Genomic DNA, 27,695 nt, shown 5'->3' with positions numbered 1-27,695 from the left:
GCTTCTCTTCTGCTATTCTGCCACCCCAGGACTATTCAAGTTACTTCAATGTTGTTGTTGAAGCTGCTGTTACTTTAGTTTCTGTTCCAGACAGGTGAGCCCAGTCATAACTGACAGAGAGAAGACAGACCAAGGCTATCTGGGGAACAGAAAAAGAAGAGGATTTTCACAAATTTCAAAAGCTTTTCAAAAGAGAAGGTATTAGCCAGGACAGGACCAAATCCAGGCCACTAACCACATACTTTCGCGCTTTGTGGAGGAAGTAAAATGTTGGGTGGAGTTTTCCTCGGATACCAGGCAAAAGCCTTCCTGTGCTCATCCATATTTATCCTGTGGTTCAATACATAACAGACACGTATGAGGGCAGCCATACTCCACCTCACGTGTTTCAGACACCACGCACCAGAAATGAGGGAAGAGAGCCAGACTCATGCTGCATAGTAAACAGGAAGGAATATTTTCTATTTCCAAACACATGTTCCTCCTCCTCTTCTTACAATACCCATAGCTCTCCTGGTCTTTCCTTCCTCTGTGTTTGACAGAAACAGGGTTCGAGATACATCATTTTTTCTCCCTCTCAACCCTATCGTAAGAAAAACAACAGAAACACATGGATAAAGAACAACTGACATTCCACGGAGAGACACTAGGGCGTGTGGTGGACTACGCCGAACTGGGGTCAGTGACCTCCAACTGGGATTGAAGGGGACTGTGGGTATGCACATCCAGCCTGTCATGACCCTGTGAGATTTGGGTTCAGGGTTGCCCAACTTGTTAATTTCTCAAGAGAAGCTAGAATTTTCCATTTTTGTGTGAAACTTCATGATTTTTGAATATTAGCGATTAACTCACTTGAAAACAAAAGACACTGTGGTAATGAATAGATTTGGGAAGCGGTTTTGTAGCCTCCGCTTTGGAACAATGGTTTCCTTTCTCAGGTGTGCCTCAGAATCCCCTTTGGACCATTTACAAAATAAAAATAAATGTTTTAGTGTGATATATTTATTTTAAAAGGGGGGGGAATTTTATATATATATATATTTATGGTATGTATATAAAAACAAATTCTTTGTATTATACATTTATTTAAAAGGGGGATATATACTTATGTATAAATGTTTTGTGTGTGTGTGTGTGTGTGTGTATCATGTATATAAGACATCTCTGGAAGAATAAACAAAAAACAGCATCAGTAGTTTTGGATGTGGGGTGCCCTAGAGCTGGGGGAAGAGACAGGAGGGAGAAATGCAATGTGAGCCTTTGGAATGTGTGGAGACATGAACCATTAACATGTGAATGTGTTTCCTTTCTATGTGGATACACAGAAGGCACTGCCACTTCCCCTTCTCTGTCACCAAGATTTTGCTTCAGTAGGTCTGGAGCAGGGACGGAACACCTGATTTAAAACCAAGCTGGCACACAAACAGATCAACACCTCGTGACTGATCTCTGCCACTTACCCCTAGCTAAGAGTCTTGCTACTGAAAATACTAAGATTCCCGTTCAAATCTGCCACAGGTATTTGCTGGGAAGATGAGAAGGCACATACTTGAACTTGCTGACTGCTCTCAGGGTGGAAAAGCAGAATGCTTCCATAGCCTGGAGATCTTGAATCCAGTTGATTCAAGGACAGAAGTTGGCCCTAACCATCCATTTTGTTCTGGCCCTGCCCTCAAGGCTACTACTGTTGGTCCAGTTCCTCACCCAGAACTATACAGAGAGACCCTGCCCAGAATGAGGGAAAAGGAAGCAAGGACAATACCTGATGAAGGATTGTATAGGTGAGGAAGTTGGGGCAGCCCCAAGACCTCCTGGTGACCAGCCTTGCTGGTGAGCAATCTGTCTAGCAGCTTATCAGAAGAAGACACAGTCCAGGCTTTACAGAACACCTGGTTGGAATCGCCTCTCCAGGGGTGGTCTAGCAATGTCTGGCAGCCAGTTCTGTTGTGCAGTAAGTCCTGCTCACTTCGGCTTTTCTGAGATCTCGGGGCCATCTGATGAGTACCGGAGTTCAGGCCGGCTTGGGAAGTGGCCCCCTGGGAAGCCGTGAGGAAGTTATTGCCCAGGGTGATGGGTGGGAGACTCTGCGTTCTGATTGGTGGAAGCCCCTTATGGGCCAGAGGCTTCTTTTCTGGCAAGAGATATTTTGAATTCTCCAAGGTCTGCTTCTTAAAGTCAATCATAGCCACCTGACCACCAGGCTCTTCTTGGCAGTTGGTCTCCGTGATGCTGTCAAAGGTAGTGATGATGTCATCGACTTCCGAGGTGTGCTCCCCCCTGTGTCGATCCCTGCTGTGATCCTTATGATAGGCCCTCTGCTCTTCTTTTTTGTTTTTGCAGAAGATTTGGTTGAGCATGCTGAATCGTCCCTCCTTCTTCTGGGGTCTACTCTTCTGGGAAGGAAGAGGTCGAGCAGGCTCTGTTCTATGGGGATATAAAATAACAAGGATGCCATGAGAGGACAGAAAATGGAGACAATCCCCAACCAAATAAAAACAAAACAACCTCCCTCTGTTCCATCTTCTTGAGAAGGTTGCCTGAGGTCATCCAAAGAGACCCCAAAGCCGTCTCAAGTCAAAGGTGACGTGGAGGAACTTGCAACACCCTTTGTCTCTCCCCTTTCCTTGCCATGGTCACTTCTCAGCCCAGTTATTTCTTAGATTCCTCTTAGTTCCTCGGGAGCTATCCTTTCAAAATTTACCTCTAGAGAATCTATTTTCACCAAGGGATAACCTAAGCTGAAAAGAGCTTAAAACACTACGGTTCTCACTTCTCAAGGGCAGTTAATAGGGAGTGTAAGTTTTAAGTCACAGAGATGAAGGCCAGGCCTGAGTTGAGGCTTCAACTAGTGGAAGTGGGGTGTGCTCGTAGAGGTGGGGGAAGTGTGGTTTGGGGCTTTCTCTGCAAGGGATCCCAACAGATCTGGGCAGAGCTCAGACAGTATCTACTTTAGGAAGCTGGCCTGTTTTATGCTATTTAGATGTTCTTCACTTCCCTTTCAGTTTTTACTAAATTTCCTATTGAAAAAATACTTAAAAAAAAAAAGTCTACTTAAGGAAAGCAAGGGAAGAAAATTTTGTCTGGGTTTCAGCTGCTCTAGAGGAAGTATGTAAGCCAGAGATCGGGCGTGGCAGCAGAAACAATGTGAGCAATGCCCAATGGACGGGCAAATTCTAAAGAAAAAAAAGTTGTCCAGTTGGCTCCTTTTCTGTGGAGAGTTTCCCTGAAGCACTATTCTGTTTTTGTTCCTTGGAAAATTCTATTACTCTCTTTTGAGGCCACAACTGACTTAGTGCTTTCTGTGGTACGAGTTAATGATGAAACCTGACCCATGTGAGTGTCCTAAAAGCCAGATTGCAACATTACTTTTCTGAGTGAGATATTGTAATCTGTGATTTGGAAAACATCACCCCTTAACTGCATATATAATTCATGTTTATCTTTATAGGTCACGCAGTGTGTAATTGGATCTTTACTTCTATGATGTATTTCTACCTTCCTTCTTTCACATTCCACTAGGCTTTTTGAACTACTGAACACAACTTCTGGACCCCTGATGTTACCAGAGAGAGCCCCAGGGGATTTCTAAAGTTCTTTCAAGTTGACCTGTAGAGAATATGGCCCTGTGAATTAATCCTACTTTAGTATCTTCTACAGTCTTTCCTCCTTCTGTCACAGATTGTGATTCGGGGGTGAGGGGGTCTCAGAGTGCGGCCCATTGACCCTGAGGGCGGGGGTCCCTAATAGTCTTCAGGAGTTCCATGAGGTGTTTTAATAATATCAAGATGCCTTTTTCGGGAGTGCCTGGGTGGCTCAGTGGGTTGAAGCCTCTGCTTTCGGCTCGGGTCATGGTCTCAGGGTCCTGGGATCGAGCCCTGCATTGGGCTCCCTGCTCGGGGGGGAGCCTGTTTCCTCCTTTCTCTCTGCCTGCCTCTCTGCCTACTTGTGATCTCTCTCTGTCAAATAAATAAATAAAATCTTTTTTTTTTTTTTGAAGATTTTATTTATTTATTTGTCAGAGAGAGAGCGAGCGAGAGCGAGCACAGGCAGACAGAGTGGAAGGCAGAGTCAGAGGGAGAAGCAGGCTCCCTGCGTAGCAAGGAGCCCGATGTGGGACTCGATCCCAGGACGCTGGGATCATGACCTGAGCCGAAGGCAGCTGCTTAACCAACTGAGCCACCCAGGCGTCCCAAATAAATAAATCTTAAAAAAAAAAAAAAAAAAAAGGTGCCCTTTTCACTGTGCTGTTTTTTGCACCAAGGGTACAACAGAGATAGGGGGTCAAAGTATTGGGCTCCTTGGTACAAATCAAGACAGCGTCAATGGACTTACGTTAAAAAAAATAAAAATCGTTATTTAATTTATTAATGTCCAGCAAAAGGGATTAACTTTATTAAATATTAACCTTTAGGTATATATTTTTTGACAAAACAGGAAGAAGTGCTCGTAAGCAATTCCACTATATAATGAAGTATGACCGTTGTCTTGAGGCAAAACACTTGTGTAATTGAGTTGCCAGCTAACCCAGACACCTTTTTTTTCACGGAACACCATTTTTATGACTCATAGACAAATTATGGTTATTTGGAGTTGGCTATTTACAGAAATTTTCTCAAAAATGAATAAAATAAGCCTGCTATTTGAAGGTAAACAGTTGACAGTAATTGCTGCCAATGACAAAAGTCCAGTTTTTCAGGAAAAATTAGAATTGTGAACAACCTACAGGCATTCTGTAAGCTTGACAGCTTCCTGATACATAAAAGCTTTACTGATAAGATCAGTGATATTAACGAATGTGATTTTTTAAAAAATTCTATCATGAAGTGTGTCATTTGGAAGATATTCACAACTAACTGAACCAGTATTTTCCAAAGGACCAGAACAAGATGTTATAAAATCATGCATGGGTATAAAACCCATTTAAAGTGCAAGATAGAACTAATGGATTTTGATACAACAGAGTATAAAAGGTTCATTGATATGCTGGCAGTCCATATTGCAACTAACCTTTAGGAGACTAACACTTGTCAAGTTTTGATGTAATATCAAAGGAAAAAGTATCCACAATCATCTCCAAAGGCCACTGAAATATCTTTCTTCAACTATATTTATGCAAAGCCAGATTTTTTCCAGACACTCTAAAACAAAGCATTGCAACAGAGGGAAGGCAGGAGCAGATATGGGAATCCAGCTGTATTGTATCCAGGCATCTATTACGATATCAAAGAGATCTGCAAACAAGGTGGAGCTCGGCTATTCTTCTCATTACAACTTGTTTTTGGTTTTGGAGAACAGGTTGTGTTTAACTAAAAACATGGTATTTAGGTCACCATTCAAATATAATGGGGTTATTATTGCTTTACAGGAGTAACTAAATAAATATTTTATTAAAAATTTATTTTAATTTCTAATGCCATAAATATCAATAGGTGTAACTCACATCCATAAAAGCTCTCTGGGGTTCCTAATTTTTGGAAGTGCAAAAGGGTCTTGAGAACAAAATTTTGAAATTGTTGATTACAGAATAAAGAATATGAAGAGACATGGCATTAAGGGAAGAAGAAAGGGAGAAGAAAGGAGAAGCGCCAGTCCAGAGGGCGCTGGGTCTGATGGATTCATGCCATGACTATCACTTTGCTTCACTGCGTTGAGAACATGTCACCCTCTGTTAGACAACAGCAAACACAGTATTAAGGTAGTGCTGGCCTGGTGCATCAACAAATTCAGCAATTGTAAGGGATTCTGTGCACTGCTAGGAGGAAGAAAATGAGGGCCTGCAGGTGCACTCACCTGCTCTCCTGGGAGAGGAGTCTGACGCAGGCTGCGTGGCCACAGTACAGGGCATAGGCCAGGGGTGTGCTCTCCTTGGTGTCCCGCAGGTTGCTGTCCATGCCCAGCTCCAGCAGTGACTGGACACAGTCTGCCTTCCCTGCAGCAGCAGCCCAGTGCAGTGGGGTCCTGGGGGACCACAGGGAAGCAATACAAGGGTCAGAGCACAGACATGGCCCAGGTTGCTTAGCCAGCGACAGGTCCTGTTTAAAGTCTGGGCCCCGCCTGAGACATATGTTGCTATGCATGCCCTGGACATGCTAAGCTTTAGATGGGGCTGCAGGATGACAGTGTGCCCACTGGAGTCTGTCCTCTAGTTCTAAGCATTCCCTGGCCTTCCTGAGAATGTCCTAGAAGAGGAAGCAGTGGGTCAAAAGCTGCGGATAATTTTCAGGCTCTATATACCCAGGGCCAAACAGTCTTCTAAGAACACTGACTCAATTTAGCCACCTACCAGCTGGGTGCCTATTCCTTCCCTAAACTGAGTGTTACTAGCACCTTTTTTTTTTTTTTTTTAAAGATTTTTTATTTATTTATTTGAGAGAGAGACAGTGAGAGAGATCATGAGCGAGGAGAAGGTCAGAGAGAGAAGCAGACTCCCGGTGGAGCTGGGAGCCTGATGTGGGACTCGATTCCGGGACTCCAGGATCATGACCTGAGCCGAAGGCAGTTGTCTAACCAACTGAGCCACCCAGGCGTCCCTGTTACTAGCACCTTTAAAGAAACTCTTTGCTGGGGTGCCAGCGTGGCTCAGTCAATTAAGTGTCTGCCTTCAGCTCAGGTCATGATCTCAAGGTCCTGGGATTGAGCCCCACATGGGGCTCCCTGCTCAGCGGGAAGCCTGCTTCTCCCTCTCCCTCTTCCCCTCGACCCCACGCGTACTCTCTCTTGCTCACTCTCTCTCAAATAAATAAATAATACAAAAAAAAAAAAAACCTCTGCTAATTTGGTAGGCAAAATGGTACTTCAGTGTTGTTTCCTTTTGCATTTTTTTTAACAATGAGGTTGAACTTTTTGAAATACATTACTGTCATTTGTGTCTCCTCACTGAAATGACTCTTAATGCCCTTTGACTCTCTTTCTGTTAGATTGGTAGTTCTTTCTACTATTTATGTGGGCTCTTTATGAATTAAAGGTATCAGTCTTTTTCTTTAATTTGTTACTTGACTTTTAATTTTTTAGTGATTTTCCATACAATTGAAAAAACACATTTAATTATCTTTTCACTTTTGTTTTTCATAACTTTATGCTTAGAAAGCCCTGCATTAGCCAGAAGGTAGGTATATGTTCGCCAGTATCTAAGCCTTTATTAAATTGTAAAACCAGTATTTTCTTAGGATAAAAAAAAAAAAAGCAAGAGACTGGGAGAAAATACTGTAATTTATCAGTTGCCCTGGGAAAGACTCAGTCCTGAGGCAGGAAAAGGAGGGCATGACCAGCTTCTCCTTGGCTTTGTGGTGGGGCCTCAACCTTGGGCAGAAGGGCAGCCAAGTGGTCTCTCAGACATGGAGGCAGCTGAAGGGTTTGACAGAGAAGGGTTCAGTTGGGGCTATCTGTGAAGGTACATGAGCCTTAATATTTGGAGAGTAGTCTTTTCCCCAGTGTGGCCAGTGTCCCGAGGTATGGATTATATCTCCTGTCAATCAAGCATCCTTCACCTCAAGTTATGCTATGGGTAGCACTTTGAGACCACTTAATAGGACCATATTTCTTCTTCAATATAGTGATCAATCACAGTGCTTATTTGAATATGTGGCAGATGTGATTCATTCCACTCTACTTGAGAGCGGTCTCCAGACACTATTTATTATGAAATAGGATGAGGCAGCAGCCAGATTATGCCATCCTGTTTAGAGAATATATTGCCAATAAATTCGATAGATGAAGGGTTGGACATCAATTTCAGCAATTTACTAAACCATGACAACCCACTCTGGAGCAGCTTGAAATATTTCTTCACAACAACTGTGAAGGCTGACTGTTTTAATTGTTTGGACTACCAACACAGAAAAAGAGGTCCAGAAGAATGGGGGGAAACTGACATTGTTTTTCAGAAAAACAAGGGAAGTATATAGACAACTCCTAACTGATACATGTAGAGACTTTGTGGGCAATCTGTAGTGTCCAATTGCAAATTATCCCCGCTGTAATTCCTTTCTTACTCTAAACTTCCTGCAGTTTCACAGGAACAGCAGACTGGTTTCAGCCATCACAGTGTGGAGTTAGGAGGGTCAGAGCCCATGATCAGAAGAAAGTCATTAGAGATGGCTGAGGAGGTAGTCTCTGAGTGGCAGGAAATGATGACTCTAAGCATGAAGCATTGGTTGAGGAATCGGCAGCTATGGAATGATTTATAGGACATGTAAACATTCCCTAGAGGATTCCCAGAAACATGTAGGGAGGGGAACTTGATGGAAGATGGTCTTTCCTGATGATAGATGGGTTGGATATTAATGTCAATCTGACCCCACGGGTTGATGAAACTTGGGACATTTATGCTACATAAGCTTCTGGGTCATGTGTTCTGTGCCATCACTCTCAGGCTAATTTACACCATGTTCTAAATGTCACAGATCTGTAAAATTTTAGTATCAAGGAGAACTAGGACCTCCACATTTTCCTTTTCTCTTTCTTTTTTTTAAATCACTGCCTTATTTCTTCCCTTTTCTTTCAAACACTTTCCCTCTGCTAAGAAAGATAGGAAATCACAGTTACTACAAATGCTTAAGGCACTTAAACCTACTAAAATTTTGAAAAAATTCTACCATGAAGAGGAGCTCATAGTTTGTGTGAAGGCACAGCTGCATGACGCACTAAACATGAAACAAGAGGGCGGGCAGGATCTGTCACCACCGGCAACCTGTGAGCTGAGCTCGGGAGCAGGAACTAGATTCTCCTTGAGATTTTACTTGAACTTAAACTCTCCATGGCCTTTATCTTTTGTACCTTCTTTCTCTGCTTGGCTCTACTTTCTTTTGACGCTTGTGGAACTGGCTTTTCTTTGCTAAGTGTGTGATAATGCAGAATGGCGAAGACCCTCTTCAGAGCTGCTTCTAAAACTACTTTGAATTAGGCAAACTTTTCTCCAGCCCTCCTCTCCTCAGTGTGTTGCGCTTTTTTTTTTTTGTCCTTCTAGATCATTCACCTTTTCTCTTCATATAACTTTAGTCCTGCTACTACTGTCTTACCTGCTCAGGATTAACATCTACTTTTAGGAAAAGGTCTACTTTCGATGCTTTATGCTTTAATTTTACAGTCATCATGTTAACCACGCCCAGCTCCTGAGATTAAGGTGCAACCTAAGATTTTTTCCTCCAGCATTACAAGGATTTCAGGAATCAGTAGTAGGAGGTGCTTCTTGGAATTTATCTAAAGTTAGGATACAAAGGTGGCTAAAGTTGCAAGAGGCTTAAAAACACACAAACAAAAAGCAAAACAAAACCAAACAAAAAAAAAACCCCATACAAAGTGCGTAAGCCTTTTACTTATTTTCCAAGTCTTGTTTGTTGTTATATTATTCTTGCATTTCCATTGAGTCAATGCTTAACTAAAGGAAGATTAGATAAACAGTGTAATTGAAAAGCTCTTAATAGTTGATTAGGAAGAAAAGCACTGTGGATGAAAAGTTCTGTTTGGAAGAGGAGGGTATACGTCTTCCTTTAATTGCTAATTACCTCTGAGATAAGTCTCTTCCCCTTTCCGGTTCCAGCTTCCTTTTCTATGCTAATATTATTTTAATGCTTGGGAAAAAAAGGCTTGGTAAAGTCCTATCACGAAACCTCTATTATGCTCTTGTCTGGAGAGCAAGAACTTTTTGACTTTATAACAGAATCCAGGAATTTAGAAAAAAAAATAAGACTTACTGTTAAGAATAAAAAAGAACATATAGCAGGAAACTGACATACAGAAAGCTTTCTGAAAACGTTTAGCAAAAAGTGGAAAATCTGACAAGACTGTTCAGTCACAGCATTTCTCTCCATAACAATGATTTTTCCTGCCCTGACTAAAACAGAGCAGTTTTTTTTGTCACCAGCACATGTGTCAACATGACTGGCAGTGGGGATATAGTCATATAGGATAACCCCTTAACCATGTTCTTTAAGATTAACTTTCAGAGAAGATGACTGGTCCCCGACCCATCCTGAGTGGGCCCGAATACCTGTCATCCACATCCAGAGCCTGCAGGTTACACTCAGGCACTCTGGCCAGCTCATTAATGATGTCACTGAAGCCCGCCGCAGCTGCGATGTGCACACACGTCTTCCCACTCTCGTCGTCGTAGTTGACGATGGACGGCCCTTGGTGGTGGCTCAGGATAATGGAACACAGGATTCTGTTTCCACTCTGGGGAGGAGAGGTCAAAAGGAGCTCATGAGGTCCAGCCTGGGGCTCTTCCCTGCCCATGCATGTTCAGATAAAATACAAAGGGGAAAACAAATGCAAAAGGAAAAGGAAAAAGGGAAGTAAACACATTTTATCAAACCCTCCAACACCTTCCCACTTATCTCTTATTACTGCCAGGATTTCTGTTTCCCAGAAGAGCTAAATTGTCTTCTATGATTCGCCAGCTAAGAAGGACTTCAGTTACACAGAAGTCTAGTTGACTAACGTTGGAGCTGGCCCGTGCAGGGGCCACCGACACAGCAACTTGCTGCTCAGATCTCTGTGCTTTCTTTCCCCAACTGTGGCAGAGGTGACTGCTGAGAAGTTGGTACAGTGAATTCTCATGTTAACAAAATGACCATGACAGGTACTGACTGGTGGCATAATGATGACCAAGAGGATCCAGTAATGGTCAAATGGCTACAAATGGCATGAAATTTAATCCCAAAAATCCTTGGGGAAAGGAAATGGATCATAATTAAGTAGCTAATCAATAAAGAAATCGACAAGTATGAGAAAGAACTTCAGGCAGCCATATAAACTGGGTCTATCTCTCTGTGTAGATCTATAATAAAGTTTTTATCTTATCTTCGAAGGGAGGCTATTGTACACTCTTTTTAGTAACCTGTCCCAGCCTTAAAAGCCACCAGTTCTTTGAGGTGTCCTGTATTTCTCCAGCTTGCACAAATAGGTGAGTAAACTCTGTGCATATTACTGCTATTGAATATCTTCTATCAAATTGAAAAATAAAAAAAATTGCATGAGCATTTGCAATGTAAGATGATAATAAATCTTCAGGGGCAAGTGAAAGAAATTCTCATATCATTCAATAAAAAGTCTTATCTTTTAGATTTCTCCTGGTATCTCTGGGAAGATCATAAAACAATCCAAATAATTTATTAGCATTTTAATTTTCTCAGTGAATCCACAGAGACCCTGGAACTCCACCCAGTAGGACTTCTGGGTGGAATGGAGGCCCTTAGGAGGCATGCAAAGCCAAGTTAAGGAAATGGGAGAGGCAAGTTGTTATTCTGGAAGCGCAGCTTTGGACCACATGTTAGGGTCAGAGACCCGGGCAAGAGAGAGAGTTGGATTTTTAAAACGCAGCAATTCTGATAGGCTTTAAACGCTGTTCAGCAGCTACTTCCTGATACACTTTTCCATGTAAAATTTCCTGTTGATCTTCTTCCTGCTTTGTTACCCTGTTCGTGTAATCCCAAGTTTGCATTCTAGAACTTGGGTCAGTTTCCACAGTTCCATGGAACAGCACTCATTCATTTCACCTTTCCCCTTCCTTTCCCTCCCTTGTTTCTGTTCACACTCTGGGCTCTCTGGCTCTCCGGATTTCCCATGACTCAGCTTGCTGCTGGCTTCACAATGAGCCATTACACTGTGGACCCTGGGGTGTGTTTCCAGTGCATAAGGCGACAGCAGCTGACAGTCCCATAACCTCTTGCAGGACCGAGGGCCAAGAGCCTCACAGCTCTCAGAGTGCTGAGTGTGTGTTAACCGCAACAGCCAGGGCCAGATACATCATGTGTGGAGTCCCTATTCACATGGCAGGGAACAAGCTTATTCCTTTCTCTTTTTTTAAGATTTTATTTATTTATTTGACAGACAGAGATCACAAGTAGGCAGAGAGGCAGGCAGACAGAAAGGGGGAAGCAGGCTCCCCGGCGAGCAGAGAGCCCGACTCGGGGGCTCGATCCCTGGACTCTGGGATCACGACCCGAGCCAAAGGCAGAGGCTTTAACCCACTGAGCCACCCAGGCGCCCCAGCTTATTCCTTTCTTTTTGGTGTCTTTTTCCTCCCAAATACCTTTTGTCCTGAATTTTCCAGGGAACTTCTTTGTCTCTACATCTAGCTCTTAACACAGCAGCGTCACTCTATCTCCTTTTCTCTGAAGGAAGATAACTCCCAGGAATAATGGGGAAAGTTGTCTTTACCGAGTGAACATTGTGTGCCTGGCACTGCTCCAAGCATTTTCACGTACCAGTTCGTTTCATCCAGACAACCACCCTGTGGGGGTAGATCCTCCTTTGATTCCCATTTCGTAGAGCAGAATATGGTGGCACACGGGGGTTAAGTAACTTGCCCAGGGTGACAGCCAAGAAGTGACACAGCACGATAGACAGACAGCCTGTCTGCAGAGCCCTTGTGCCTCATGGCTACACCATTCTGTCTCTGATAAAAGGAACCCTGCCTGTTTATTTGATCCTTCATGTTCATCCTGGAGAAACGAAAGTAAAAAAGTAAAGAACTCCTGTTTAGGCTGCTACAGCAGTAGCAAGGATGTGTGCCCAGCCAAATGAAACATGAGGTCTTTAAAAGCCTCTACTCTGAGGGTTGCTATGGTGCACCCTCAGAGGAATCTGAGGGGTCTGAGAGAGCACTAGGCTGTGAGCCGGGGCTTTGGCTCGCTGGTTTCCTGGTAATCGCATTTCTTTCTCGGCGAGCTGGCTGTGTCAGGCAAAGGTAGGCTCCAGGCCTGGGAGGCCAGCAAGGGTCACAGAGACCAAGAAGCACCAGGACACAAGGAATGGGATGGTGCCTGGAAGAGCCCTCCGGAAGAATGGAGAGTGGGTTTCTACTTGGGAGAAATGTCATTAAATTTGGGGGGGGGGGAGCAGTAATACTGTACAGATCCTATTCTTACGGAGCTCTGGAATTCTGCACTGGATGACCTGATGAGCATTGTGGATTTGTCTTCTGTTGTATTTGTTCTGTTTCTGTTTGTAGATAATTCATGAAATTGCCCTCATGTGCTCTGAGAGCTGCTGGGAACTACTGAATGTTAGTCATTGTCACGTTACTCGTCATAAGGAAGGGTTCCTAAGAAGCCTTGTGTGATATAATGATTTATAAGAAATATATATATGGTCACTCAGATTCCTGAAAATGCTTCAGAGCCATAAAGGTGAAATGGGTGTCCTGTTATTAAAAGGTGACTTTTGGACCCACCCAAGGGTGGGGCTGGTTGCCAGGAGGACCAACTGTGTGATTAGAAGGTTGGAGCTGTCAGTACCCCCACCCAAAGCTTCTAGGGAGGGCAGAGAAGCTAGAGGTTGACTCAGCCCGTGGCCGATAACTTAATCATGATAGTGTAGTGAAGCCTCCATAAAAATCCAAGAGGGCAATCTTTAGGCCTTTCTCGTAGAGCTTCCATGCTTGGGGAACTGGAAGGTTTCCATCTGCTACCAAGCCAGACCCCAAAATCCATGAGGACAGAAGCTCCTTACTCTGGGACCTCACCTTATGTATCCCTTTAACTGGCTGTTGATTCCTGTGCTTTATCATATCCTTTCATAAAATGGTTAAGTGCTGGTGTGTCCCTAAGTATTGTGAGCTGCTCCAGCAAATTAATCTAAGAGGAGGTCGCTGGAACGTCCAACCTGTAGCTGGTCAGTCAGAAGCACAGGTAACAGCCTGGAGCTTGAGACTGGCGTCTGAACTGGGGAGTGAGGTGCAGCCTTGTGGGACTGAACCTTTCACCTGTGGAACCTAGTGCCATCTCCAGAGAGACAGTGTCTGAACTGACTCGCATTCTCAAATACCCTGAAAAACCTTGCCACCCACACACAAAAGTTGAACTAATGTACAATAATTTTGCTGCAGGAAGACTGCTAAAAAACAAGATTCCAATGTTCTGACTGTAGATGCTTTTTATTCTAGGAGACCTTCCAAAGGGTCTTAGTGGGCGACTTAGGACTACTTGGTTATTTGCTAACACATGTCTGGGGAATTAGTGCTATCGTGGCTTCTTCTCAGAGGAATCTCCAACCTCCTCCCTTCTTTTGGAAGCAGTGGCCCGTTTGCAACACTTTGTCTCACGATGGTGACCAGATAAATAGGAGGCTAGGATTTTAGGTCATAAGCCAGAGTCAGATGTATCAGGCTGGGAATGGAGCTGTGAGGGAACATCTACCAGTCTATACTAGGCGAATACTTGAAAATTGAGAGCTTGGGACTAACCAGATATAAAAAGTACCTAATAGCCTGAAGTCTGAACCATCTTCATGGTTAGTCCCTTTGGATACAAGCTTTACTGCTTGGCTTGACTCCAGAGGCCACTGTACCCCAAAGCTTGGGGCTGACTGCCCTGAAAAGCTAGGGGAAAGACAAAAAGGCGGGGAATGGGGCATGAGGCATGCTGACCCTCAGCTTCGGAGTCTCATCATTTCATAGATTCTCTAATATGGTAGGAAAAAAAAATCTCCTTTCTTGCTCTGTTAGTGTGTAGAAAGGGGCTGAATTCTGCTTCTGGGTGTCTGACAAGATGAAGATCTCCAGGAGGGCCCTATCTGTCCTTGTTAAATGTCTGACTGGAATTCTGCTGAAATGAAGCCTAGCAGAGAGTCACTCTCAATAAATATTTGCTGAAAAGTAAATAAATGAGAAAAAAATATTGACGAACTTTGAGCAAAGCCAAAGAGAAAACCCATCCTTTTTAGCCTCTCTCTCTTTTCTTCATTATCTTCCCCCTTTTACTCTTTTCACCTTTTTTTTTTTTTTTTTTAATATGTATTCACTCTTAGGTGAGTCCCTGTTACCTTCTCCTGCACTCTTTTTCTCTCTATAACCGGGCGCTGGGGAGCTGACCCACGTGGCCATTTAAACTCAGGTTGCCCCTCAAGCCTGCAATTTCCCTAAGTATGTCAGCCTTTCCTGCCGGGTATGGGTTTAGAAAACTTGACTTTCTTTTTGTTTACTTTAGGCTTAGCGGCTTTGTAGTCCTCCTCTTATCAAGCACTGGGAGATAAGGCCTGCGTGCCTCCGTGCCTCCGTGGGTGCTGGGTGTCCTTGCTCCGAGGACAACCTCTGGTACACTAGTTTCTTTACCCGTGAATTGGATGGTGGGACTAAATGAATTAACATAGTCACTTCTAGCTCTAAGATTCTTTCCCTGTATGAACTGGACCCTCTGGTATATGACATTTATCCATTGTCACTCTGAATATATTCAGGGTAAAAGTATATTTCTAAGATTTTGACACAGTCCAAAAGGTTGACCACAGATCTTCACCACAGGAAGGAGGAGGATTCCATGCTGGACCAAACCAGGGTCAAACACTAGAGGCTCAAAGGTTATATTAAAAGAGCTCGAAGGGTGAGAGTGTGTGTGTGTGTGTGTGTGTGTAATTTCCTTAACCACATAACCACATACTGAATGAACAAACATGAAATAGTTGTTTTATATTAGTGCAGCTCTTTTCTTTCTACTCTCCTTTAAAAATGCACGAAAAGAAAGTACTTCTAAGGAAGATTCCAAAGAAACACATCTTCTAATAAATAGAGGAGGGAGCTACTGGTGAGATTTGAGGAGCACTAGATACCTGCCCCCTCACTGACCTGCCATCATATCTATTCTAGAATTCCTACCATTAGAAAAACTTTCCTAGTATTAAGGCATTACTCTCCTGCAAGTCTCAGTTGAGCTAACAAATGGTGTTCTACAAAGAGAACTCAGTAAGCCATTAATCTCGCTGATTTGAGATGGGTAAATTTATTGGATTGAATTCAGTGAACACTTCTTAAAGGAACTAAGATTCACAAAGATCCGTTCTGGGTCTGGAGAGACATCTACATGAATAAGGCATATTGTCCTTAAGCATACAGTCTATAAGGGAAGAATCAGCCATCCCACTGCTTGCAACACCAGTCCTAGACATAAGAAAGTACTAGATGAGCAACTCAGAGGGAACAATTCTGAAAGGGAGTTCAACAAAGAAGGTGGCATTCCTTTGGGTCTTCAGGAATAAGAAAGAATAAGCAGAGATTCTTCAGGCAGAAGGAATGATGTGGGGAGCGCAAGAAGGGTTTCAACAAAAAGGAAGAGGGTGATTAAGATGGAGATATACTGAATCTCCATGATGTACTGGAGGGACCATTCGTATTTTGGTGTGACTGGAATAAAGCCTATATGGGCTGAAGAGGAGAGGTCAAGGAGTGGGTGGGGACTAGGGAGTGGTTGTTTACAACAGTAGGCACTAGGCCAGGGATTTTGTTGTGTACCAAAAAATGGAACTCACAGAAGGTTTTTGAGCCAAGGACCAACAGTGACCATAACTGTCCTGGTAGGATTAACAGCTGTGTTTATATATTCCTTTGGGATTTGTAGAAAGAGCCATTGGTGGCAATGTAAGAATAGAAGGGACAAAGAAAGGGCTGAAAGTAGTAATATAGATAGTGAAACTGTTCGGATGAGAGATGGTAGAAGCTTGATCTAAGAAAGTGAAAAATTGTCTCCATTTGCTCTTCAGGGTTTACTCTCCCATTTTTTTCCATCCTGCTCCCATCTTTTTCCATTTTGCTCTTCCATTTAGCCTTCCTTGCCCTATGGCTTGTGGTTGGGTTTGGCCAATGAGTGACACTGACCAGAGATGGGAGTATGAGGATAGAAATTGGGGTGTTTGTCATTCAGTTCTCTCTCTGCTGGGCCACAGTTTGGTCATTCCATCAAAGGTTATACCTACTGTCCTAGGCCCTTTGCTACAGCTCTAGCTTTTGTTGTGTCTTAGTAACCACTCCCTCCCATGCCCTTTTAGAGCCAGATGCCCTAATCGCAATCTGCTGTGGTATGTGATAGCCTCTTCAGGAATCTCTGCCCAATTTATCCCATCCAGACTGGGCTATGTTTCCTGCTGTGACCCTGACCTGTACAGTGGGGAGAGAAAGGAGATGACAGAGATGTGAGAGCTGAGGAGGTAGAATTGAGGGGTTTTGACAACCAACTAGACACAAAGGCTGATAAGGAAGGAGTGTGGATGACGCAAAGCTCTTTGGCTTGGGCTACTAGGAGGACAAGAATGTGATGGGAAGGGAAGACCACGGGTTAAGTTTGGACGTGTCCAGTTTGAAAGGTCTGGGAAATGATGTGGGGATGCCAAGGAGAGCTAGAAATGTGAGTCTAGAGTTTCAGAGAGAGGTCAGATTTGAGAATCTTCTGAGTAGAATGACAGTTGATGGGATGGGCTTTCTGAGGAAGAGAGGAAGAAAAAAGACTGAGGACGGAACTTCTGGAGGGTCTCCTGGGCAGACTGGGGAAGTGAAGGAGGGCAACGGGCCCACAGGAGGACCTCACCAGCTACCAAGGCACTTGAGAGACGGGGCAGAAGCCTAACCCCAAACCACTTCATGGGCCTAATGTCTCCAATCTTTCTTGCCTTGGTTATCTGGGTGAAATACAGAGGCTCTATTATTTGAAAGTGTCATGGCTTTAAACATGGGCTCATGTGGTCCAAAAGAAAAGCAGGAAGCTTGGAGAAAGGAATAAATGACAACGGGAAATAGACTCACTCATGTGGAAAAACTGTAAAAGGAGCACAATGCTCATCCTGTGCTATAAATGAACCAGAAGGCTAAAGGGGGCAAGTGTAATCATGGTTTCAGCTGACATTTGGAATTACCCTTAGTATTCTTGGCAGATTAAAGGGCAGGACACACCACTTCTGAATTTCACTGCTAACCACAAGGACAGAGAGGGAGCATGGTTCTCCTCCAAGTGTGATTCTGTACCTTTTAGGGATAGTCACTGATCTGCACTGAGAACTGAAGAAAGTTGTGGATGACTTCCTCAGAAGAGTTTGCCAACATATTTACATCTTCACGCATAGCATGTTTCATACAGTTGTAGGGGTTTTAGAAGGGACCTGTCTAGTTAATCCTTTTACCCCCAAAGGCAGATACACAGTGGGTGCTCAAGAAATATATATTAGGCAATTGAGTAAACAAATGGATGGTGCAGTATGTTTATACCAAATCATGATCAAGATGCAAATATCTTAGGTATGAGTAGATAAGATTTTAGTACCCATTACTATGAATTCATTTATCATAGCAGTTTTCAACCCTCAGTGCACATTTCAATCTCCTGGGGTGAAGGGAAGCTTTAAAAAGTATGGATGCCTGGGCTCTATCCCAGAACAACTAGCTGAAAATCTAGGGTGTGAGGCCTGCATAACAGTATTGCTTAAAAGCCCTTTAGATGATTTTAAAGTGCAGACAGGACTGAAATCAATGTAGCACATTAAAAGCCCTATCATTTGGTAGAGAAAAAGAAGAAGATGTGGGTATGATAATTAAGCTGTTGTGGAGGAAATCAGTTACCATAACAAAAATGGTTATCTATTCTAATTACCTAGCACGTTACACGTTGCTGTCATACACAAACATTCATACCCCAATGACACACAGACAGTTAATCCAAGAGGGATTAAAAACCAGGTCTGTCAATGCAAACAGATTTTTTGAGTTGAGTACTGGGTGCTCTTTTCATTTTGCCAAATGGCCTCTTTGAGGATAAGAGCAGGGGCTCCCACCCCTGAAAAGTCCAAATCAGGTCAGAAGTAGGGTCTGGGAACCTATCATTTTACAAGCACTGTGGCTGATTCCATTGCAAGGCTGGGACCCCAGCAGCAGCTCTAAATTGTGGGGGTGGGGTGGAGGACGTGGGAGCAGGGGTGTGAGCCCCATCCCAGATCTGTGGAATCTGAATGCCAGGGTGATGAGGGTGAATACCGGAAATGCTTGATCTGGATACCACTCCCACCTCAGCTGAGGACCTGCACACAGGGCTGCTCAGCCAGAGGACCAGCCCGGCAGGGACTGGCATGGGGGGGGGGGGCAGGGTGGGAGATTAGATACTGAAAGTATGTAGGAGGATGCGACAGCAGGTGGGGAGGACAAAACAAGTTTTGCTCACTTTGCAGTTTTGCCCAGTGCTCGTCTTAGTACAGAGTAACTAGAACCAAAGTTGGAGTTACAAAACCAGAGAAGTTTCCAAATCACTTCAGTTTCAATTTTACCTCGAGCCTGAAAGTGCCAGGTGCTCGTCTCTGGCATGCTTGGCACGTGAAACCATTAAGTGAAACCGCCAGCAGGGCAGGCAGAAACCCCCTCTCACAAGTGTCCTGGCAGCAGCTCGGCAAGGGTGCCTTTGTTGGGCTGATGAAGGTTAACAGTGTCTCTGCTTGGGTAGCAAAAGAATGGGCTGGCAACTTGGTTGAAATGATGCATAATACTACTGTCCTCTGAAGGACAGAGTACATGACTCTGACAATCTATTCCTCTAAAATAGAAAGCACGCCAATAATGTTAGCTATGGGCATTCTCTCACCTTATTCTCACTTTCCCCTCTTTGGGCTGTAGACTTCTTGGGCCTATTCTGATTTCTTTGGTCATGTGTTCTAAGACAGACTCCCTTTTGTGATCATGGGATAGCGTTAAGAGGCACGATTGTCATTGCTCAGCCCAGAACTCAGGGTCACTTGGAGTAACTCTGCTTTGGAGGATTTGGAAGAAGAGAGTTATGGTCAAAAGACTTTGAAGAGCAAGTTTTCCTAATAAAACTTTGAAGGTTTATCCTGGTGCACTGTGAGCTACTTAGCAAGCATGCAGATAGAGAGAGTAAGAGAGCAAGCAAGAGAGGTGGGGTGTGAGAGTGTGTGTGTGTGTGTGTGTGTGTGTGCACATGTGCCTGTGTGTATAATAGCCAACGTAGGCTCTCTTCCCCCTCTGTACCTTGGAGGGGTTTCTTCTCCACAGATGGACTCAAATCCTCCAAAGTGACAGGTTTGTGGTCAGGCCCTTTGGACATGAAGGGACTGAAGAGGGTAGCGTGAATCTTCCTTGCTCTAGCACACATTTAACCTCCATATCAGTGCAATGGCTGCACCTTTGATAATTCCATCTTTCAGGTCTGATAAACTCAGAGACTTGTAATATGGCTTTACACCATCTAAACTTGAGACAAATTTACTGGTCAATTTCTCACCTGGACTGCCCAGTGGAGAGCTGTTTTAAAGTCTTTATCCACAAGCGTGGGGTCTGCTCCCTTCTTCAGCAGCATTTGAGTATGTTGAGGCTGGTTATGGAAAGCGGCCCAGTGGAGGGGTGTCATTCCCTACAAAACCACAGTCAGAAAGGGGAGAGGTGAGCACAGGCTATCAGGAAGGAAAAGGGAGGTCCCACTTTCTCCCCAGACCCAAGGGCCATCACCAGATACATTGGTTGCTGCCTGTTAGTTCAATCAGTCCTTAAGCCATTCAATCAACAGATACTGAGGTTCTGCTTTGTGCCAGGAAAACAGGGATGGAGAATACTACAGAGAATTACCTAAACAAGATCCTTGCTCTCATGGGAACTGCAGTGTAGTAGAGGAAGACAGACAACAAATGGAAATGAGCAAAAGGATTTTCCAAGTTGTTCAGTGCTATAAAGAATGTGTATGGGGAGCTGTGAGAGAGTAATTGCAGGCTTAGTGACTGTTCTACATGGGCCTCTAGGAGCCAGGCTGGGGGAACAGAGCAGCAAGCGCCAAGCCACAGAGGCAACCACTTGTGACTGGGGTCACGCTAAACTGCCATATCCCACCCACAGGGGGAGGGACACTGTTTTACTACAGTATCCTCAGTGGCTACAACAGAGACTGGATAAATAGTTGTTGAAGGAATGAATGGAGAAGGAGAGAGAGCCATGTGAGAGGAGTCTGGAGAGGGAGGCAGGGCTGATCCTGGGATGTAGGATGGGGGATACAAACTCTGTATAAAGCATTTAGATTTCATTCTGAGGTCTGTGAAAAGGCAGTGAAGGGTTTTAAGAGCATGTTGACATGATCTGATTTACACTGTTGGAAGAGATCACTCTGTGGCAGCTTGGATGAGTCCATCTGGTGAATCTCAGCTTCTTTCAGAGCTTGAAGTCACATGCTTTAGGCATCATTTAATAATACAATGAATGGGAAAGGTAACCATGAGGACAAGTATTATTTGGGAGTATACCATGAAAAGATGGCCTCTTTTCCTTGCCCACACTCTCAATACACAAAGTATCTCTGAAATGACTCTAGATTAAGATGCTTGGTAAAGAGGGCAAAGAGTATGGGCAGCTTTAAAGTTCTTTTCATAGTCATCTCCGCACATAATATAAAGCTGAGAGTCTAATACTTATCAATGCCATGGTCTTTATGAGTTCTTATGTACATTTTTCACTGAATCCTCTAAACAATCTTCCGAATTAAGTACTGTGCTGTACTCCACTATGTGTTCACCAAACTCTGTCCTCTTCCTCCAGGGTGCACAGGGTACATTCCCCAGTCTCCTGGCAGATAGGGGTGGCCTTGAAACTGAGTCCTGATCATTGCAACGTGGACAGAGTGGGAGGAAGCTCCTCGCAGGCCTGCCTAGAAAACAAAACCCACAGGGTCTCCTTCCCTTCCTTCACTCTTTCCTCATCCAACAAATGAATGCAGCCAGCAAGACTGGAGAAGATTCCAGAACCATGTAATTATGACGCTTAGGATCTGACTGATGAAGGAGAGTAAGGCTACCCTGTGATCCAGGATTGGACTATGATTGTAGCAAGAAAGAAGCTTTAACTGTGTCAGGCCCCTGAGATTTTGAGTTTATTATTGTAGCAATGGGCCAACTCTGATAGGTGCTGCTATCCTCCTCATTTTATGGAAGAGGAAGCTGAGCTCTAGAGCAATTCCCAAGTCTGTGAGTGAGAATCTAGGGTTGAGGTTTATGGGACACTGGGATGAGAATGTCAATCCCCTTGACCAGGTCAAAAATTCTAAATCACTATACTATGGCCTGTTTTCAAGTTGCAAGGCTCACACAAGTGAGATGCGCTCTTGAGAATACTTCAAGAAATCAGTTACATTTGGAAAAGAAGGCTACACTATTGGAACACAACCTGGATCCTCGCCAATGTGAGTGGGGTCGAGTATTGTTCTATAAGAAAACTCCATGAGATGGAGGGCAAGAGTCTTCCTGGGCCAATGACACCTGGAATAAACATGGGAGGATCCCTGGAGGGGATCCGCTTAGCCCTAAGGGCCTCCGCTTAGATCTGATAAGTGTGGAGAGTCCTTAACTTGCTCTTGTCATTTAAAGCTAAGAGATAAGGCTCCGCAGCACAAAGGCTAGAGCCTTGGACTTGAAAACTAAGAGATAATCGTGGGTCACAGTTGATTGCCTGCAGGTGGCCCACATCCTGCACGTGGCCTACATCCTGCACGTAGCTCACATCTCACACGCCCTTCATGTCCTGCTTATAAATCTATATTCTGTTTGTAACCAGATCTTATGTAAAGTATAAAAGAAGTGATTGAAAAAAAAAAAAAGTCATCTACTGGTCACTGATCATCAGTGGATAACTCCCCATCATTTGAGTTCTGATCACCAGGTTTCTCCTTCACGTAGGTGACAAGTGACACCTGAACAAGGACCTGAAATTGACAAATAGTAACGCAGTGATCCGGAGACCTCACAGGAAGAGGTAAGTGAGAATGATGGGGCAGAATCAAAGTTGTGTGCAGTATTTCCTAGCATTAATACAACACCTTTTATCTCAGGGAGGTGCTCGAGTGTCCAGTGGTCTATTAAGAGCTTGTTGGGATACTACTTGTGAATATAATCCTTGGTTTTCCAATGAAGGGAACCTTGGAAGAGGCAGTTTGGGAGCATGCGTGCCATAATGTGGAAAAGGCTTACAGACGAGGTGAAAAAAATTTTATGGAGTTTTGGGTTATATGGGCATTGGTAAATTTTAATTTTGGGAAGGAAACATCAGGAAGATGATTTTAAGGCTGAAACAGCCACTTCTTTACATACATTTGAGTTAGATGATGAAACAACCCGACAAATTCAAACCGAAAGTAAAAAAATTATTTCTCGGCAGAAAGGACAAATGCCATGTTTCTCCTTTGGCCACTGCATCTTTGATTCCCTTTGGGGATGAGGATGAGGAAATAGCAGCAGACCTCTTTGGGGATCAGTGAAATGACAGTGGGTTCGATGATTTACGCACGTTACAATTAGGACCAACAAAAACCAAAAAACACAATCCTGTTTCTACACCATCTTGCCCCCATGAGCTGCACTTAGTTTTCCCTGTAACTTTCAGGCTAATAGGCCAAATACTTAGGACGGGATGCCGATGAAGACTGTAAGAGAATTTAAAGGCGTGTCCCATGTACAGACCTACTTCTCCATATTAATAGGAATATTTATCCAGTTGGAGCAGTAATGCCTGCTGGATACCCTATGATTTTCAACTCATAAGTAAAATGGTATTAGTCTTCTCTGAATTTCTACAATGGAAAATGTGGTGTGGCTTTCTGAGGAGGCAAATGAAAAATTCAGGAGTTCAGGACAGAGGGAATGTTAAAGCTGTTACTCAACATGGGAACAGGGGCTTGGACGACGTCTAATCATCAAACTCCTAACATTCCTCCTGCAGCCCTTCCCTGCATGTGTGATGTGGCCCTACAAGCCTGGCAAAAAATTAATTCGGATGCTGATTATACTCCCAGTTAAACAAAAATCCAACAAGGGCCTAAAGAGCCATACACTGATTTTATTGTCGGGTTAAAAGAATCACTGGAAACGCAGGTAAGAGGAAAGCAAATTCAGGAAATACTCTTAAAACAATTAGCATATGATAGTGCTAATGAAGACTCCCAGGCCCTGATTTAACCTCTGAGAATCTGGCAATGTCCTGGATCATTGAAAAGCTTGTCGTAATGTTGGATCCTTTAAACATCAGGCCTGAGTAACAGCATTAGAAACCATGGCTGTTCAAAACAATTGCAGGCAAAATGTTAATTGTGGACAAACAGGATATATAAACCATGCCGTCTCCCTCCCTGTCTGATTGCTCCTTCTTCTGCCAATCACCCGAATAAATCCAGGATTCAACCCCGTAATGTTTTTCCCCCACTGTTGACAACGCAAGCAAACATTGGGCTAAGAAATGCAAGTCAAAAACCAGTAGAGATGGAAATCCTTCTGCGAATCCTCATCTGGAAAATGTTTCCCTAAGGGGCCAACCCCAGGCCCCAATTAATGTGGGGTCACAGAATTTCCTATTCAGTTTGTACCCAAAAGCGACTCTCAGTTAATGGACTTAGTCCCTGTTACTCAGGGGAGTGCTGCGTTTGGTATCCCTCTTCCTAAGGCTTGCTTTATATGTCCATCTCAATGTCCTTATAAATTGTCAACAAACCAATATGGACCTCTACCCCCAAATATGGCTGGTCTCCTGCTTGAACGGAGTAGCTTAACTATGAAAGGAGTTACAGTACGTACGTAAGGAGTCAGACTCTGGTTATTATGGTGAGATTCAAATTACGGTTTCTGTCACTGTTCCTGGACCTTTTCGGCAGGTGAACCAAGTCACCCAACTTTTGTTACTTCCCTATATTAAAGCCTACTCAATCTTCAAACTTCAGGGAAGGAGAATTCAGCAGTACTAATAAAAAGATTCATTCTTCTGAGAAACTGTAGGAAGTTGACCCCAAATGAAGTTTCTATTAAGGGACGAACATGTGAAGGGCTCTTAGATTCTGGAGCAGATATTTCCATCCTTTCTTGTCCGTGTTGGCCACGCCAATGACCTACAATGCCTGCTGATAATGCCCTTGAGGGGTCTTGGCTATGTAACCACTCAACTGAGACAAAGCAGCTGACCTCTGCCCTGTGTGAACCAGAGGGATTACAAGATCATATTCAACCTTATTTACGTGTTATTGATAAATTATTTCCAGATTTTTCTGGGCAGTTCTCAGTCCTCCCAAGTCCTTTATTGCCGTCAGCTCTATTGCAATGTTTTAGCATTACGGGGGTCCCTACTACCATAAAAAATGAAGGCACCAGCTTACCCAAGCTACAGACTTCACTGCCTTTTGTTCTGTTTGGCAGATTCATCATATTACAATTAAAACCCACAAGGATAAGGTAGAGTTGAACGAGCTCATTGTACACTAAAACTGCAATTACTAAGCAAAAAAGGGGGAAACCCCAAGGATGTTTTAGCACTCTATTTACTCTTAATTTTTTGAATTTTTGCCAAGGCGACAGTCCGGCAGCCGCAGAAAAACTTCTCACAATCACAGCAATCCCTTGAAGCATCTATTCTATTTGGTTCAAATCTTTTAATGAATGGCTTCCTGGCCTCCTATTAAGGAAAGGCAAATGGTCTGTTCTTATTTCCTCAGATAACGGTGATGGAGCCTCTGAAACACTATGGCTTCCTCCTTGGCTCATCAGGCCCCAGAAAACCAATGACCCCGCTGATAACCACTGCATCCCCGATTTCTGAGAAAGATCTGGAGGACAGGAGACAGAGGTGGTCACTCAGAAGAGTCACTTGTGATTGGACTGTGACATCTTTCTGTATTACCCCTGCAAAATATAATTACTACTCATTATGAATGGGATAAGATCAAATATCATTTACAAGATTTACGAGGGACTCTATCTCTTGACCAAGGACTCCAGCAGGAGATTTTTGAAACCTTTCAAAACAAATTGCCTGGCTTTCCTTGTGAGAATCTTGTTACAGGGATTGCTGAGGCACTGCAGGGCCTTGACCATTGAGCTTGGTTTCAGAGTATTATGCATTGTTTTGGGAGCAGGAGTTAGCTTGCTAATACAGTTTCTGTCTATCTCTTAAAGGGTACTGATGTCTCAAACGACAAGTGACCTCAAACAATGAGTGAACAAATAGGTGTCTAGCTTGGAACTGGCTCTTAAGATACTGCAATTAAAAAACAAAAGAATCACTGGAACCAACCTGGACCCTCGGCAATGTGACTGGGATGGAGTAGGATCCTGTGCAAAAACTCCAGGAGATGGAGGGCAAAAGTCTTCCTGGGCCAATGACCCCCAGAATAAATATGAGAGGATCCCCAGAGCGCTTTCATGGCATCCTCCTAGATCTGATAAGTGTGGAGAATCCTTAACTTGGCCTTGTTTTTTAAAGCTAAGAGATTCCTTCACATACCATATTTCATTGCCTACTTGTAGCCCACCTCCCAGATACAGCTCACATCTTATACGCAGTTCATGTCCTGCACATAAATCTAGATCCTGTTTGTAACCCGATTTTGTGTAAAGTGATAGTAAGAAAAGTGTCTACTGATACCGTTAGTCCCCACAGTCCCCCCATCATTTCGGCTGTGATCACCAGGATCCCCACCTTGCAAAGGTGACATTATACAAACGCAGGGGAACTTCTTTTCATATTCTGACAGCTGAGTATTCACTGAGAATTCAGAATAACTCCATGCATTTCAAGTCCTGTTCATTATAAATGTGGCACACTGGAGGTAGAAATCTAGACTCAGCGGGAATCTTATTTTTATCACTCATGGATTTTCCTTTCCCAGTGCTTAGTCTTGTTAACTTCAGACTTATACTGGTTTCAGCTACCAGTATTCAGTGTTAGACATTAAAACTGGAAGTCACTGCAGTGTAAACTCTGAGGATAGGTCCTTGTCTGCTGTCTGAAGGCTTAGAGCTTAGAACAGTGTCAGGAATATTGTAGGTGCTAAATAAGTTATTTAAAATAAATGACTTCTTAACCATCCTTGATTAAATTGTTTTGCTTTTGCAAATTTTAGCTTTGCTTTTAAAAACTGCATAAATAAAAAGCAAAACCTGACTTCTCCTTTATAGAAAATCAGTTTGTCTGATACCTCAACTGAAATCTAGAATTTTTGATCAGTTCTCCAAATAGGTATATGGCTATCACTCTGTGCATAGGTATGATTTACTGATACGTGAACTCAATGTGAAAATAACGTTTATGAACTAAATTCTGGTTATGCACTGCTAATCCTTGTCTCCTAAACAACAACCGTTAAACTTCTAGAGTTACTTCCTTTAAAAAACCCCCCACCCCCTTCCAAAAAAACCTTAAAACCCCAACTTCTGCATCTTTTGGTAAAGTGGTAGGGTGGGGAGAAACACTAGCACTTTTCATATAGCTACTTGCAGCCAAGAAATTTATATTACCTTAACCATATTTATAGATGTAGTCCTTAAGGGGTAGACTTTCATAGCCCCATTTTACAGGTGAAGAAACCAAAACACAGTTTAAGTAATTTGCCTATGGTACGGATATGTGCCATAGTTGGGATTCAAATCCAGGTCTCTTCAACCTTGGAGAATAACATTTCTTCCCACACATGCTGGTAGGCTTTCCTTTTGGAAGTGAGCTCAACTGCTGGAGAATGCTTTCCTGTGTGATATTAACTGGATTCAGATCTAACTTTCTGAAAGGGTTTTCACGTGTGTAAGGGTTGCCATCCTATATTTGTTGAATTCAGCATTGTTTCTAGGCTCTCAAAACAGCTGGCACATACTTTGGAAGGTACTGAACCATATATTTTCTCCCATCCCCCACCCTAGAATTTGGGTGACCATCTGACCCTAAATCAAGACTTGAATCATTCCATTCCTTCTTGAAATAATCATAAACACACACGTTGTATGTATTACATACACTATAATACAAGTTGCAAACAAGTCAAAGGAACTTTGATACTGCTGTTTTTTCAATTGGGCTAGTGAGAAAAATAAATCCCCTTAGAATTAGTAATATGAAAACCAAAACTTGCAGAATCAGCTTCAGTGCAGGCCCTGGCATTGCATAACACACTGTTTAGGAGTGTGTTGCTACAACTTTTTTTTTTTTT

At 43.4% G+C, this 27,695-nt stretch overlaps 1 protein-coding gene across 4 annotated transcripts in view; it reads right to left on the bottom strand.

Moving 5' to 3' along the window:
- Positions 1–27,695, bottom strand: part of ANKRD55 (ankyrin repeat domain 55) — a 93,887-nt gene that overhangs the window by 7,555 nt on the left and 58,637 nt on the right. For all 4 annotated transcript variants that reach the window (XM_032336206.1, XM_032336205.1, XM_032336209.1 and 1 more), the window contains 4 exons: positions 19,986–20,114; positions 9,989–10,173; positions 5,791–5,958; positions 1,763–2,424 (listed from right to left, as the gene is read on the bottom strand). In XM_032336206.1, the coding sequence (XP_032192097.1) occupies positions 1,763–2,424; positions 5,791–5,958; positions 9,989–10,173; positions 19,986–20,114 (1,144 nt within the window). The remainder of the gene's footprint in view (positions 1–1,762; positions 2,425–5,790; positions 5,959–9,988; positions 10,174–19,985; positions 20,115–27,695) is intronic.

Source organism: Mustela erminea, chromosome 3 (assembly GCF_009829155.1).
Source record: "Mustela erminea isolate mMusErm1 chromosome 3, mMusErm1.Pri, whole genome shotgun sequence".
NCBI lineage: Eukaryota > Metazoa > Chordata > Mammalia > Carnivora > Mustelidae > Mustela > Mustela erminea.
Note: the sequence above shows the minus strand (reverse complement) of the source record. Positions and strands in the feature narration are given on the sequence as shown.